Source organism: Empidonax traillii, unplaced genomic scaffold, assembly GCF_003031625.1.
Source record: "Empidonax traillii isolate 1590-97213 ecotype Southwest subspecies unplaced genomic scaffold, ASM303162v1 scaffold6:size4315531, whole genome shotgun sequence".
Classification (NCBI taxonomy): Eukaryota; Metazoa; Chordata; class Aves; order Passeriformes; family Tyrannidae; genus Empidonax; species Empidonax traillii.
This window is the reverse complement of record NW_020955199.1, coordinates 2,453,505-2,466,674: the sequence shown is the minus strand read 5'-3', so window position 1 is coordinate 2,466,674 and position 13,170 is coordinate 2,453,505. Positions and strand designations below refer to the sequence as shown.

At 43.3% G+C, this 13,170-nt stretch overlaps 1 protein-coding gene and 1 long non-coding RNA gene across 2 annotated transcripts; one reads left to right on the top strand and one right to left on the bottom strand.

Annotated features, from left to right (window-relative positions):
• Nucleotides 1-1,926: 1,926 nt before the first annotated feature.
• On the bottom strand, nucleotides 1,927-6,891 carry CTSL (cathepsin L). Its single transcript, XM_027880819.1, has 7 exons — nucleotides 6,485-6,891; nucleotides 6,013-6,135; nucleotides 5,774-5,929; nucleotides 5,203-5,427; nucleotides 3,464-3,632; nucleotides 3,148-3,265; nucleotides 1,927-2,347 (listed from the first exon to the last, which is right to left on the bottom strand). Exons 1-7 carry the CDS (start codon nucleotides 6,608-6,610, stop codon nucleotides 2,248-2,250), a joined length of 1,017 nt encoding a protein of 338 aa, XP_027736620.1. The 5' UTR covers nucleotides 6,611-6,891; the 3' UTR covers nucleotides 1,927-2,247.
• An 858-nt stretch (nucleotides 6,892-7,749) lies between these two features.
• On the top strand, nucleotides 7,750-12,848 carry LOC114055713. The gene is made up of 3 exons (XR_003570807.1): nucleotides 7,750-7,822; nucleotides 11,413-11,511; nucleotides 11,754-12,848. It is a non-coding gene; the product is annotated as an uncharacterized LOC114055713 (long non-coding RNA).
• Nucleotides 12,849-13,170: the final 322 nt, after the last annotated feature.

Sequence of the window (13,170 nt, the reverse complement as noted above, 5' to 3'; positions counted from 1 at the left end):
AAACTTAAGGTCGTTCTTCAAATGTAACAGGTTTTAAATTTCTACCAGTGTGCTTAACTACAACTTATACAGAATTTTATTGTTTACAGTGTCAAGTAAGGCAATTCAGGGTGAAGCTGTTATTTAAGACAACTGTGTAAATATTAAGCGATCTACATGACCTGACTTACCCTGTTCCTTTCTTGATTATTCCACTCCAGAGAGGATAGTCAGCCAGAATAGTCAGCAAGTTTTAATCCATGCAAACAAATGCATTATCAGATTTTTTTTTTTCTAAAAGAGGCTGATGCCTCTTTTGTGAGCTACATGCCCATTCATGTGCATGTGCTTTGGAAAGTTGTTTCCTTTTCATTTCCCATCTATTTATAAAAATATCTTGTTTTCCCAGCAGCTTTTTTTAACCTTGGCTTTTGTAACCAAACACCTTTCCTGCTGCCCACTTTTTTCAGGACCTCAAGTCCAAGCTCCGGGAACAGTATATACTGTTCTATACTGGTCTCACCCTTGTTTCATTTAACGTAAAAACAGGTCTGTCCATCTCCCATTCTGGGGCAGCAAGAATAGGGTTTATTCAGTCACTTCTCTGGCAGCATTTTCTGCCATTTTTTCTCCTGCCTCCCATCTTGAACATACAGACCATCGCTGTTTTCTTCTGAATATCAGCCTTTATAGGACCACCTGTAGAGCTCCACATTATTTCCTCCGTAGCTTCCCCAAGCAGTGTGGATGCTCCTCATAACAGGCTTAGCAAGTCAGCTTAATAGCTACATTCTAACCAGTATTTCTGCTCTGTGGCTTGTTAAATAGCCACCAGGCTGAGTGAGGCTCTTCTTAAAAAACAAAACCAAACTTGTAGGGAAACTCAGGTTGAAATAATTCATCTATAAGCAGCATACGAACAACTCACAATTATAATTGCTATGGATAACTCATCTTGTTTTTCTCTTTAAAAAGAAGTTTATTAAATGCAACCTTAAGACTTATAATACCGACAATAAGGAAATTCATCTTCCACAACTTGTGCTCTAAATGTTCCCTTGTCTGCATGGCTATCAGATTCTGAAGAGATACTGTACATAAAAACCTACTGGCCCATAAACTTAAAACTGGTGCTAGTTACACTGCAGAACCTGCCTCCTTTGCCTACAGCCCAAAAGCAAGAGGGGATGCCTGCACCCAAAACCCAAGGTATGTCTTTCTCACTCTGCTGTTTTTGGTATTACCAGTTCACCATCCTTTGCTGAAACCACTGGTACCCAAAACATACGTAGCAGTAGTATATAACAGCTGGTACTTACGTTTCAGCAGCAGAGATAACCTGCAGAGGAGAAAAGGAGGTACAGGGTATAGCATAAGATACTTCAGGTAAGTCAGCCAGCATATATACAGGTATTAAATAGAGGGGCCCGACTTGACTTTCCTCAGGGACATAGACGAGATGTGGGGGAGAAACTTTCTCCAGCTGAAGCTGGTAGAGGTGGGAAGACAGTAGTGTTCCGTATCCTTTAAGAAACAAGCTCTTTGAACACTCTAGGCGTGCTTTGTGTGCTCCTGCTCTATCCTATAATGCTCAAAAGGATACAGCCACTCAAACTATAGCAGTGAGGTACTCTGAGGTGCCATTAAGAAAACACTGACAGAATGAAAAGCTAAGTGAAGATCAGATGCTGCATGCAGAAGATGACAAGACTAAAGATCTTTGTTATGAAACACAAAGGACCAGAGAGACACTATTTTTCCACTTCCCATTTTAACTAACCTGTAAGTAATAAATACAACACTCATTTTTATAGCAGCTATGAGCCATTCCCAGTTAGTATTGCATTTTAGTGATGGATGAAGAAAGGCACACATACAGGTTTCAGCTCAGAATACGATCTAGGATGCCTATTCCCAAGTGGAAAAACGACAGACTAAAAAGCCAAGTCATCTGTACACAGCGGAATTTATGTATTTATTTAAAAAGTAAAACTTTGGGCACATTGCAATTTGAAAAAAAAAAAAAAAGGAAAAATACAAAGAATCTGTTTGATTAAGCAGTCAAAAGCCAGCAATATTACAAGCTGTTTACATACCAACATTTACATTAATTTAAATCAAGTGGCATGTCACAAACGTGTAAAATATACTTCAAAAGGTTAAAAAATCAAGTTAAGTTTTGAAAGACACAAGTCTACCACATGTGTGAACATGGGTTTGGTCATTCAATTTAAATCCCCTCTTGTACTGAAATGTTCAGTCTTCAAATTATACAAGTGGATAGCTAGCAGCTGTTGCTATTCCACAGTGGTTCTTCCTGTCCTTGGCCATGTAGATATATCCTTTGTCACCCCACTTCTCACCCCAGCTGAAAACAGAAGCAAAGGGTTACATATTGGTTACATATTCAGAAGATACTTATTTACTGTTCCAGTGTTTAAGCTGAAAACTGCTGCCTTCCACATTTGTGGAGAAAAATCAAGATAGTTGCAGCCAAAACCTAGTGTTTTCCAGCAATTAAATGCGTGTTACAGTAGAGGCACCTCAAGCTCACAGAAATTAAGGACACAGCCATCCTCTCACTAGGTAGTCATATTGATGCGCAAATTTTGCTTACAGGTACTTGAAGCTCAGACACTGCTCCCAGCCAACTTTAATGGAAGTCAGACTGCAAGTAGCATTTGAGGGTGTGCCCCAGTAATACTGAGAAAATGAGACAACCTCATGTGATGTGCCCTTTGGCATTACTTTATTGTTTTCCTCAGCTTAGGAGGTAATCAAGTTCAGGTGTTATCCTATTATTTCAGACAAGTAAAAAGCATTTGGCTTTAAAAAAAAAAAAATCTATTACACCCCCACACAATGGTTTCCTCCTGCTCCCCTCTGCCCTGCTCCTTTAATATCTACAAGTTGCACAGGTTGTTTCAGTATTGAGCCCCCTTAAGTTAACTGAAAAAGCAAAAGACTCAATTTGCTGCTCTGGGCTTACTTTATTAGGCTGCCATCAGCATGAGTTGGATTTGAGCTTTGTTATAGGATACAATCTGAAAACAGCCTCCAGATTTCCCACACACAGATTTTAACCATTTTAAAGGGGGAAGGCAGAGAGACTATAAGGGACGAACTACCTTCCCCTTCTCTCCTGAGTACATGACAGACAGATCTTACCTGTTCTTAACAATCCAGTATTTCTTCCCATCTACATCTTCCCCCTCAAAGCCATAACCTACAACCAGAACACCATGGTCCAAGTCTTCACTGCTGCAATCTGGTTCATAGTAGATACCTGTGAAGGCATAAGTTCACATGCGAACAAGCTCATCAACAGAAAACCCTTTGCCCTCACCAGAAGCTTTGTATATATCCAATTAAATGTTGCACAGCCTCTTGAAAGTTAGAGTAAGGAGTCATAAGCATATCACGGCAGAAACTGAGGGACAAGTACAGAAGTATGTAAGAGAAATGCAAGTTATTAAATCCTCACCTGACTGATAGAACTGGAATGAAGTATGGCCTGCATCAATAGCAACAGACACTGGACCCACAGCTGCAACTGCTTTCATGAGAGCTCTTTCGTGTCCTTGAGGGATGTCAACAAAGCCAGTGTCATTAGCAGCATTGTATTCTGCCTTGTAGCGACAGTCTTCATCATCCTAAATAGAAAAAGCTGTAGGTATTACCAGTTCTCCACTTAACACACAGGTGAGCACAGAACTACCAGGCATTCTGAGACTTTCCTGCCTTGAAACCACGGGACTGAAAAGGATCCAATTGCTTCAGCAGCGCTTTCAAAGGAAAACAGAGGGGGAATATAGAAGCTGCTTCTGAGTTTCTCAGAAGTACAGAAAAATAAAGGACAGCGAAGCCCCCCCACCTCCAAAAAAAGAGCTTTACTGGGTTGCAAAGAACCATAATATTCTGGAACTCTGCCCTCTTTGGTGGGCAGAACATATCTTTCCAGGGAGGAAAGAAGCCCAGAATGCACTAATGGCCAATGGAAGAGGGCCAAGTATTCATTAGTTACAAAGCAATCCCATTACTGTTTGTTGAGCAAGCACTAAAATTGACAATTTTATGCTATCAGAGGTTGAAATACTGTACAGAATGATTCAAATGCTAGTAATTTGTATTACGTGACCTTACATATCAAAAACACATTTGTGTATTTTGTGCTTCTTCACGTTGCCTTTTTTTTTTTTTTTGGTTGGTTTTACAGTAAGCCTGAACTGCTGGTGCAAAATGCACTTACCTCAGGAGAGAGGCGAGGCCTAGTTTGGAAGTCAGGTCATGTGAAACTGAAACCGACTCAAGTAAGCACATCCCTCCCTTACCTTGTAGAGTACTAAAATTGTTTCTCCAACTAGAGGAACAGAGTACAGCTCAGTTGCTTACTTTTTGTACTCAGCAATTTAGGAATTTTCTATAATGAACTAGGATCTCTAGAATAGCCAAGATTAGGAAAAGTTGAGATTTCAGGACACAGATAAACAGGAAACCCAATCCAAAGGCTTCTGTGTTGTTCACAACAAATGGCATTGCTATTGCCCATTCAGACAGCATAAAAGAAGCTGCAAGAATATATCCTCTATTGTGAACATAACTCCTAAGCGGCAAAACCCCCAAACCATGGGCTTTCAAGTGATACCCTGATTTACTCCTGCTCTTCCCTCCTCTTATATCAGTTTAACATTTGATGGATCACTAGAGGTATTTTAAAAGTCTGTCCATGACCTTCATTTATGTGCACTTAGTCCAGAACTTAAAGCATTACCAACAACTGTTACAAAAAAAATGACACTAGCAACAAGAATTAGGTGATCTATAGGTATCAACTCTGGGAATATAGGTCAACTATGGGGAAAAAAAATTCTTTCCCTACAACTAAGTAGCACCACTGACAAGGGCTGGGTTCCTGGTTTGGTGTGGCAACCAAGATAAGGCATGATGTCTGACAGGAGGGCAACAATGAGGGGGAGGAATAAAAATATTTGCTCTAGTTTTTCTAACTGGTCTGGCTAGATTTTGACCACAAAGACCAGCACAGTATGTGATTCCTACTGGGGCTAGCAGTTGTGCTAAGTTATCTTAGCAAAGATGCAACAGGAAGAACAGACTTACTGATCACTATAAAAACATTTTCCTTTTTAGGTATGAGTTTTACAACACAGTTTCTCCACGCGAAAGACATGATACTTGTAATACAAGTTCAGCTATTACACTTACCTTTGCAGTGTATGGGTACGATTCCTCAGAATCAATGCCCCCATTATCCTGCACATACTGGAAAGCCTGGTCCATGAGACCACCATTGCAGCCTTGATTTCCTTCAGGGCGAGAACAGTCCACCAGATTCTGCTCACTCAGTGAAACAAGTTTGCCAGTTTTTCTGAAGTGCTGCCCTTCAAGAGCTCCTGTTGTGCTGAAAGCCCAGCAAGAGCCACACTGACCCTGATGTATAAAGTGAAATCAAAAGTTGCAAACCCAGACAAACTAGGCAATTACATTTCTCTTATCACTTATCTAAGCAAGAAAGACAAAAAAAAAGAAAGATAAATTTGCTTGCACACTCCTAACATGTACAAGTGAAGATACTGCTGAGTTGCGAGACATTTAGTACAGAAGTCCTAAGAAGTCCTAAAGAGGTACAGCAGTTTCAACAAAGTGGTACTTAATCTAGTAAGCTTGTACTAGGCTTCATTAAACAGGTAGACAGTGTTTTTCCTCTATAGAAGCGGATAGAAGCATTCAGGAAACTCGACCTGTAATTGTTTAGAAATCCACCAACAGATAGTACCTGGTCTTTAACTGGAGTTACATATCCCTTCTCTCGCCAGTCTACTGAGCGTGGCACTTCAAGGAAGTTGGGCTCAAGAAACTGGGATCCTCTGTACCTTTTTTCTGACTTCTTGTGTACATAACCATTCATCAGCTGTCTGAACTCCTCAGTTGTCTGAAAAACAATTCAATATATGCATTCACCATCTATTACACATCACTATTTAGAACAATTACATTTCATGCCTCTATACATACCATGTCACCAAACTGATTCATTCCCAACTTGTAGCTGTGTTTTCCTAATGTGTGATCCAGGTTATGGAGTTCAATCATTTTCAGATTCTTCTCCCACACCGCTCTCCTCCAGCTTTCCTCTCTCTGAGGGGCAAAAAGCCATCATATTTCAGAAAGGCAGTTTAAACAAAGCCCACTTCTATGACAACGAGCTTTGTTAAGGCTCCCATACTCAGGCAAATGTAGACTACTCGAATGGGAAGTCTGAACGCTATTTAAGAGGTGGCCTTTTTGCCGCACTCGTAACAAAAACAAGGAGTACAGCGCAGCTGAGTCGATGCACAAGCGCAGGGAAGGGACCTGGGAAGAGGGGGACTGTCCTTCCCACGCGCAGCCCACAGCCGGCGCCGCAACAAAGCAGACATGACTCAGCTGGCGAGCCCAGCTGCGTGTGCTCGGCAATGGCCCAGACGAGACAAGCCCCGGGGCTCACCTCATGGTAGTCCTTGTTGTGCCACGACTTCCACAGCTGCCAGTGCCCGTCCAGATCGGGGTCCAGTCTCGGCGCACCGAGAGCCAGGCCCAAACAGAGGCTGAGCGCGGTCACGAACGGGTTCATGCTGGCAGATCTGCTGGGGACGGAGGAAGGTCGGTCAGGTAGAGCTCCCTGAGCTCCGCAGCCCGGAGCACGGACGGGGTGCCGGACCCGCGGCCGCACCGCGCCCCCGCCACCCGATCGGCGGGGCCGAGCACCAGCGCCCCGCGCCGCGGCTGTAAACAAGCTCGGGCGGCGGGGCCGCGATGCGGGGCGGGGAGCCGGCAGCCTCCCGGGGAGGCGGCTGGAATGGCGGCCTCTTCCAGGCAGGACAAGGCCCCCACCGCGAGACAAGGACACAGCCAAGGCCAGCCTCCTACGCGCCCCTCCCCCGCCTCGCAGCCCCCTCTCACCTCGTTCAACAACGTCCACTACTCTACCGACTGCCCGACCCGACGACGCCCGGTGTCCGCGGCCCCTCTTATCCCCACCGCGGCCGTGCCCGCCCCGCCGCGCCCATTGGCGGCCAGGCCGGGCCGCACCTCCCACCGGGCCCGGGGCGGGGGCTGCCGGGGCTCCCCCCACAGCGCCCCGGAGAGCGGACCATGCGTGGCCGCCCCGGTGGCATCCCGCACCGCCGGAGCCGCTACTTTGGGCAGTGCTTGTCTAAGTATTTATTCCGAGCGCTGTCGGACCGGAGATAGTGGCAGCACGCTAAGCCTGCTGAAATTTAACCCTGGGGAACTTAAAGCGGGCAGCTGGCAGTGCAAAGGAAAAACAAAGTCTGGAGGCAAAGAGACACGAATGGCGGATGCTGGCAGCCCCAGCCCTGTCCCCAGGCTCCCGGTAATGGCTTCTGCTGGGGGAAGGCTGGCGAGGCGGGTCCCGTGCTGCTCTGGCTGAGCCTGGCCCTTGGTTCCTCTGGCACCCGAGCCCCCTCCTCCTCCCTGGCAGAGCTGCTGCCTCTGCAGCTGTGCCGCAGGCCTCGGGCAGCGCGGCTGGCAGGGCCATTCGCTGAGGATGGCATCCCGGAGGTTTGAGGGCACGGTCCCAGTGGCTTGGCGGTGACACTGTAACAGAAACATTTCCAGGAAAGTCCTTTTTATTCCCCCGTGATTTAATATCTGAAAACTGCCTTTATTATTATTATTATTTTATTATTATTATATTTTTTTTTTCCTCTGCCTCTGGATCCAAGCTCCGTAAGAAGTATTTTGCCATATGGCTAATGTTTGTGTGCATAGCGTCCACTAATGCCTGCTGGAATACACTATGACACCAAGAGTTGCAGCACTGGTGAGATATTAAAAGGGTTACACATGGACTTGTGGTAGCAATACACTGCATTGCAGTAAGCAGTAGTGGACAAGTTTTGATGTTTAACAGTCTCTAGTTGTAGAATAACAGTAAGAGCTATGCAAGGTTCATCCTTCAGCTCATGTAAAGCCAGCATTGCTGATGGCTTTAGCTTACAAACTTGAGGGCATGTATTTAGAGTAAGAAACAGGGTCTGTAGGCTGTTGCACAACAGCAAAAAAACATATCATATGATAGGAGCTTCTGCCTTTTCTGATGTCTCAATACACACAGTTGTGTTCCTAAAACAAGCAATACATTTCCTTAGCCAGATTACCTCAGTAGCAGTGTTTGGGCCAAGGAAGCCCCACAAAGTCTCCCTTTTGTTAGTATCTTTCCACCATGAAATTTTTTTACTGCATAATCAATACACATTTAAATACCCCAGGAGAGTTAGATGAACTTCATGTAGTTTGATTAACTCATAATTATGTGGTTTTTTTTTTTTTTTTTTTTTTTTATGGGAGCCCCTGGTGGTCTAGAGGGTAAAGGCGCTGCACTGTCACCGCAGAGGCCCTGGTTCGATTCCCGGTCAGGGCCCCTCCCCGGGCAGATGGAGCTCGTTAACCCTGTAAGGCAATCCATCTACGTCCTGAGGACCTCGCTGCCACCGTCCAAGCTCGCTTGGCCCCAGCGGATGAACCTCAGGATTAAAGGGTGGGCTCAGTTCCGCGCACACTGTGTCTCACCTAAAAAATCCAATGCGCAGGCTGGAAGGTGGAAAGACCTTCCCCAGTTCTTCGTTCGTGAAGACTGGCCATTAATTATGTTTTTTTTTAGGGGTTGTTTTTTTGTGTGGTTGTTTTTTGTTTTGGTTTGGGTTTTTTTTTGAGATGTGTGGCATTTGAAAAGTTTTTACTTAGCTTTTTGCTGACATTTTCTGTTCTCTAAGATTTCTCAGTACTATTTAGGTTAGCTTTGTTTCTGCAACTGTATCTAGCATCAAGTGAGCATTGAGAGGCTACAGGTACATTATCAATGAACTAAGGACAAGGACTTCTAAAAGGACAAGATGTTTAGCTGGCATGACAGGAGGTAAGGTCTAAGTTGCAGAGGGTCTTGCACCATAAGTCACATGTCTGCTGCTCTGTAATGCATCCTAAGATGCACCAAGACAAACTGATGTTCTTCTGGATGGTATGAGGTCCTCTCCGTGGGGAAGTTATCATACAGTCAGCTAGCATGTGATACCACTGTGCTACCTCTCCTAGTGAATACTTTTAGTGCATGTGCACACACACATACACATGCACACACAAGTCCATTTTCACTCTGAAGGTATGTTCACTCTACAAATTTATTTAACAGCTGTACCTAGGGAAATCTTAGTTGAAAATTTGTTGAAATCCTTGAAGGCGACAGGAATACTTTCACCTTCAGCAAGTTTACTTAGGCATGCACTGAGTCATAACTGTTGTGTGGATATATCAGTTCCCCAGGTATTTTCTTAAGGAAGCCTGGGAGGCCAGGTGCAGAACCATGTAAGCATATGCAAGGGAAATCTGCACAGCAACAGCCATGCTCAGAACTTGGTCATCACAAGAGTGCCACTTAGAAACCTACGATAAGAAACTGGCTTAGGACTACCTCCAATTCCTGGATGCACATTTCCTCTAGGAGAATTGTATTATATTGTTATCAACATACAGGCTGCCAGTCATGTTGCAGCAGCTGTTCATTATTTCAGCCAAGGTAAAAATGCTGTTATTACACAGCTATTAGACATCTCCCTGTCACTGTCCCTACTGCTCCTGCCTGTGCACCATGATGTATTCACAAGCCAAACTGCAATTCCAGGGTGATGGTGGTCCGCTGAAGTGCACAGAAGAGGGTCCATTGGCAGCAGTTACAGGTAACTGGGCAGATGCTTCTAGAAATAATCTTCTATCAAACTGTGCAACCTTGTGACAACATGCTGCAGTCACACCAATTGTAGCAGCCTTTGCTGTATAGAAGACATTTCTGTGGGGACTGAGCAATGCACACCTCCCAGGTTAGCAGAGAGAAGAGGTGAAATCAAGAGCTTCTTTAGTTCCTTTGCTTAAAAGCTCAGCTGAAGCCATGGCATCCAGTCCAGAGGAGACCTAGCGAAACCGTGCGATTCACAGTAGTCAGTCTGCAGTAATCTAAGGATCAAAACTTTGAAGCAAGAAGACACTTGCCCATTACTTTAGATCTCTTCCTTTTGGAGGGTAACTTTCCAAGTTGCTTTGAAAACAGCACTCTATATATGCAAACCTCTAGCTGTTTTGCCAAAGGCATACCACTCTTCTAAAACATAGGAACACCACCTTTTTATAACTGATCGTTGCAGCAGCTGAAAGTTTGCCAATTTCCCCGTAGCTATCAGGCCTTTCAAGTTACTAGATAACAGAGGACATGCATTTCTAAACAGTCCCAAGAACTTAGTGTGTTGCCTCTGCAGTTGGAGTTAATTTAGCTTGATCTCCAAGGACACATCACGTCAGTATGAGATGTACCACCGCACGTTGCAGGTGTGCAGCACAATCCTCCCCCTTTGGAACTGCTGTACTTATTAGAATCCAGGATTTTGAAATTTGTTTTGTATGTTTAAATCCTTGCCCTTCTTTGTTGTCCTGGTACAAATGCACAGAGGAGAGGGCCAGTCTGCATATGCCAGAAAATGACCCAGAAATCAGAGCAGTTAAGCTCCTTTGCAATGGCAGTTGACTTGCAAAGCTAGAGGAGGCTGGCAATATGTGAAAAACATCTGAGCAATGTAAACAGAATAAGCTGTGTTACACTCAGCTGTGACAAGTCTGTGTGCACAAGCAGCTGCCACGGACCAGCAATCTCAAGGTAACTCGTGAGCCATGATCCTTAATGAAGTAAAAACAAGGGGTTTGTTTGTATGCCATCTTATCTAAAAAGCAAAGGAAAGACATTTTGTTTAGTCAAACTTGGATTTTTGTATTCTCAAATCTTCGTTCGCGAAGCCTAGCCATGAAGACAAAATTCAGGATTTTTATTGATGGAATTAAAATATTGAACTGGCTTACTTAAAACAAGAGATAACAAGAAATTAGCTCAGTTAGTTAGAACATGGTGCTAATAACCCCATACAGGAACCCCATATGACATGGGCCATTTACCTAAGAGTTGGACTCGATGATCCTTGCAGGTCCCTTCCAGCTCTGAATATTCTGTGAAACAATTGATCTCTGAAAAAGCTATGACTGTGAACATGTTTTTTATACCAGATTAAAGTCCTCTGCCTTAAATCTGGTTTCTGTCATTTAACCTCACTACAGTATAGCTTAAGAATGGACTTCTACAGCAGAATCATCTCAGTCAAGATGCATCTTAAAGTGTTGTCTAGTCCCAAATGCAAATTGCTCTATTTCACAGCAAGCTTTGACTGTGCAACTTCCATTTCCATAAGAAATGCTCCTCATTTTAGTACTTAGTGGCATGTTCAGAAAAGTATTAGGAACTGCAGATATGTTTTTACCTAAATTGATTTGAACGTGTCTTATAAAAAGGCTATGAGTTTCTCTTCTTCCTTGCAGCTCCATGAAAATAAGCAGCCTACCTCCACAACTTAGGTATTTCTCATCAGAGGTCTAATATGGCTTTGGAGTTTATAATGTCCCTCTGGCATTAACCAGGTTCGTTCATAAGTACCTACTTAAGAATCTTTGTTTTGGATTCTCCCGAATGAAATATCAGATTCAAGCCGTGCTTCAGCTGGAGCAGCCGTAATGAAGTTACTTCCATCATTATTAGGTTAGAAAAGGAAGCAGCATTTGTTTGGAGGGAACACAGATAGCATTCTGTGAGTGTTCTGAAAACCTGGGAGATGGTTGGGGAGCAGTGACACAATCCTTCTGAAACACCTCTTTGTTTTTAGGTCTTGTGATCTCCCAGAATAACCATTTCCTCACCCAAGTGCTAGATAAGAAACCGCATTCCAGCTTCTTTGCTGGCCCACGAGGCAAAGACGACTTCGTTTGCATCTCAATATCTTACCTGGTCACAGGAATTGAGGAATGATGCAACGGATTTCTTGCCCTGCAGGAAAGATCGGGTGGGGGTCCTAGCACCACCTCTACTTCGGGGTTAGGATTTCTCAATAGCAGTATTACTTTCCTGTGAGGTTTTCTGATGAAGGTATTTTTTTTTATGCGTGGAAAAGATGAGTTCTTCTGGTTTCTTTTTTTTTTTTTCTTTTACCTTATTTTTTTTAATAGAGCTTTGATGCTGAGTAATATTTGAAGTCAGCTTTGAAGCTTTGACCGTAGTGTAACTCACATACTTAAAATTTTAAACTTCAATTTGATTGATTCCTCATTCATTACTCAGTGTTTCCTCTTGATTTCTGGCAGGTAGTAATTTCTGTGTTTTGGGAGATTTGTGATTTTGAAAGCTAACCAAGGGAAATAGTGGGAGGATGTGGGGAAATATTGTCTTGAAGTGCTGATGTAGAAGCCCACAAATACAGAACAATGTCCACATTGTATTGATGTTTCTCTATAATTTAAAGGACATTGGTGATCTTTTCCTTCTTATACTAAGGAGGATATTTTTTACTTAGAGATAATTTTTACTCCAAAGTGGTTACCATTTCCTGACTCTCCTAATTTAAAATTTTATTGTAACAAGTTGGAAATCTCAAATCTTGTCTGTATTGTAAAGTTCCTCTGACCAAGACTATTTTTTTACTGCCCGTACATACTCTAGAGATCAGAGTGAAGATGTTTTAGCAGATTTCAAAAGTTTCGGGAGGATTTCATATACTGTTTCATATATGAAATCACATTTGGTTTAAACAATGATCCAACATTTCTTTTTTGAAATAGAAGCAGTAGTAAAGTTAGAGAATTATAAATCTTTAAGTGCTCAGGTTAGATGTTCGTGCTTTTGCAAGCCATTGTAAACAGTTGCAGAGCATGAAAGACAAATCTATCTGTCTCCTGTTGTTCTTGGAGCAGTAGTGTCTAAAGGGCAAGCTGACATGCTGGAAAGCATTTCCTATGATAAGGTTAGAGACTAGGAGTGAGGTGAGGAATTATTTTTAAACTTTGAAGTTACAGGCTGGGCTCCATTAACAGATCATGTGAGAGAAGGTTAAACAAAGGTGCTTGCAGAAGAGGAGAGAGGCAATTGAAACAATCAAATATGGGTCTTAAATTTGTTTTCCTGAAAATCAGGTAAGAGGAAAATGAGTGCATGTGCTTTTGGGGTAAGAGCAGTGGTGACTCACAACTGCTGTCATTCCTATTTTGCAAACAGCAGGACTGAGGAAAAAAGGAGCAGTACCATGCTGT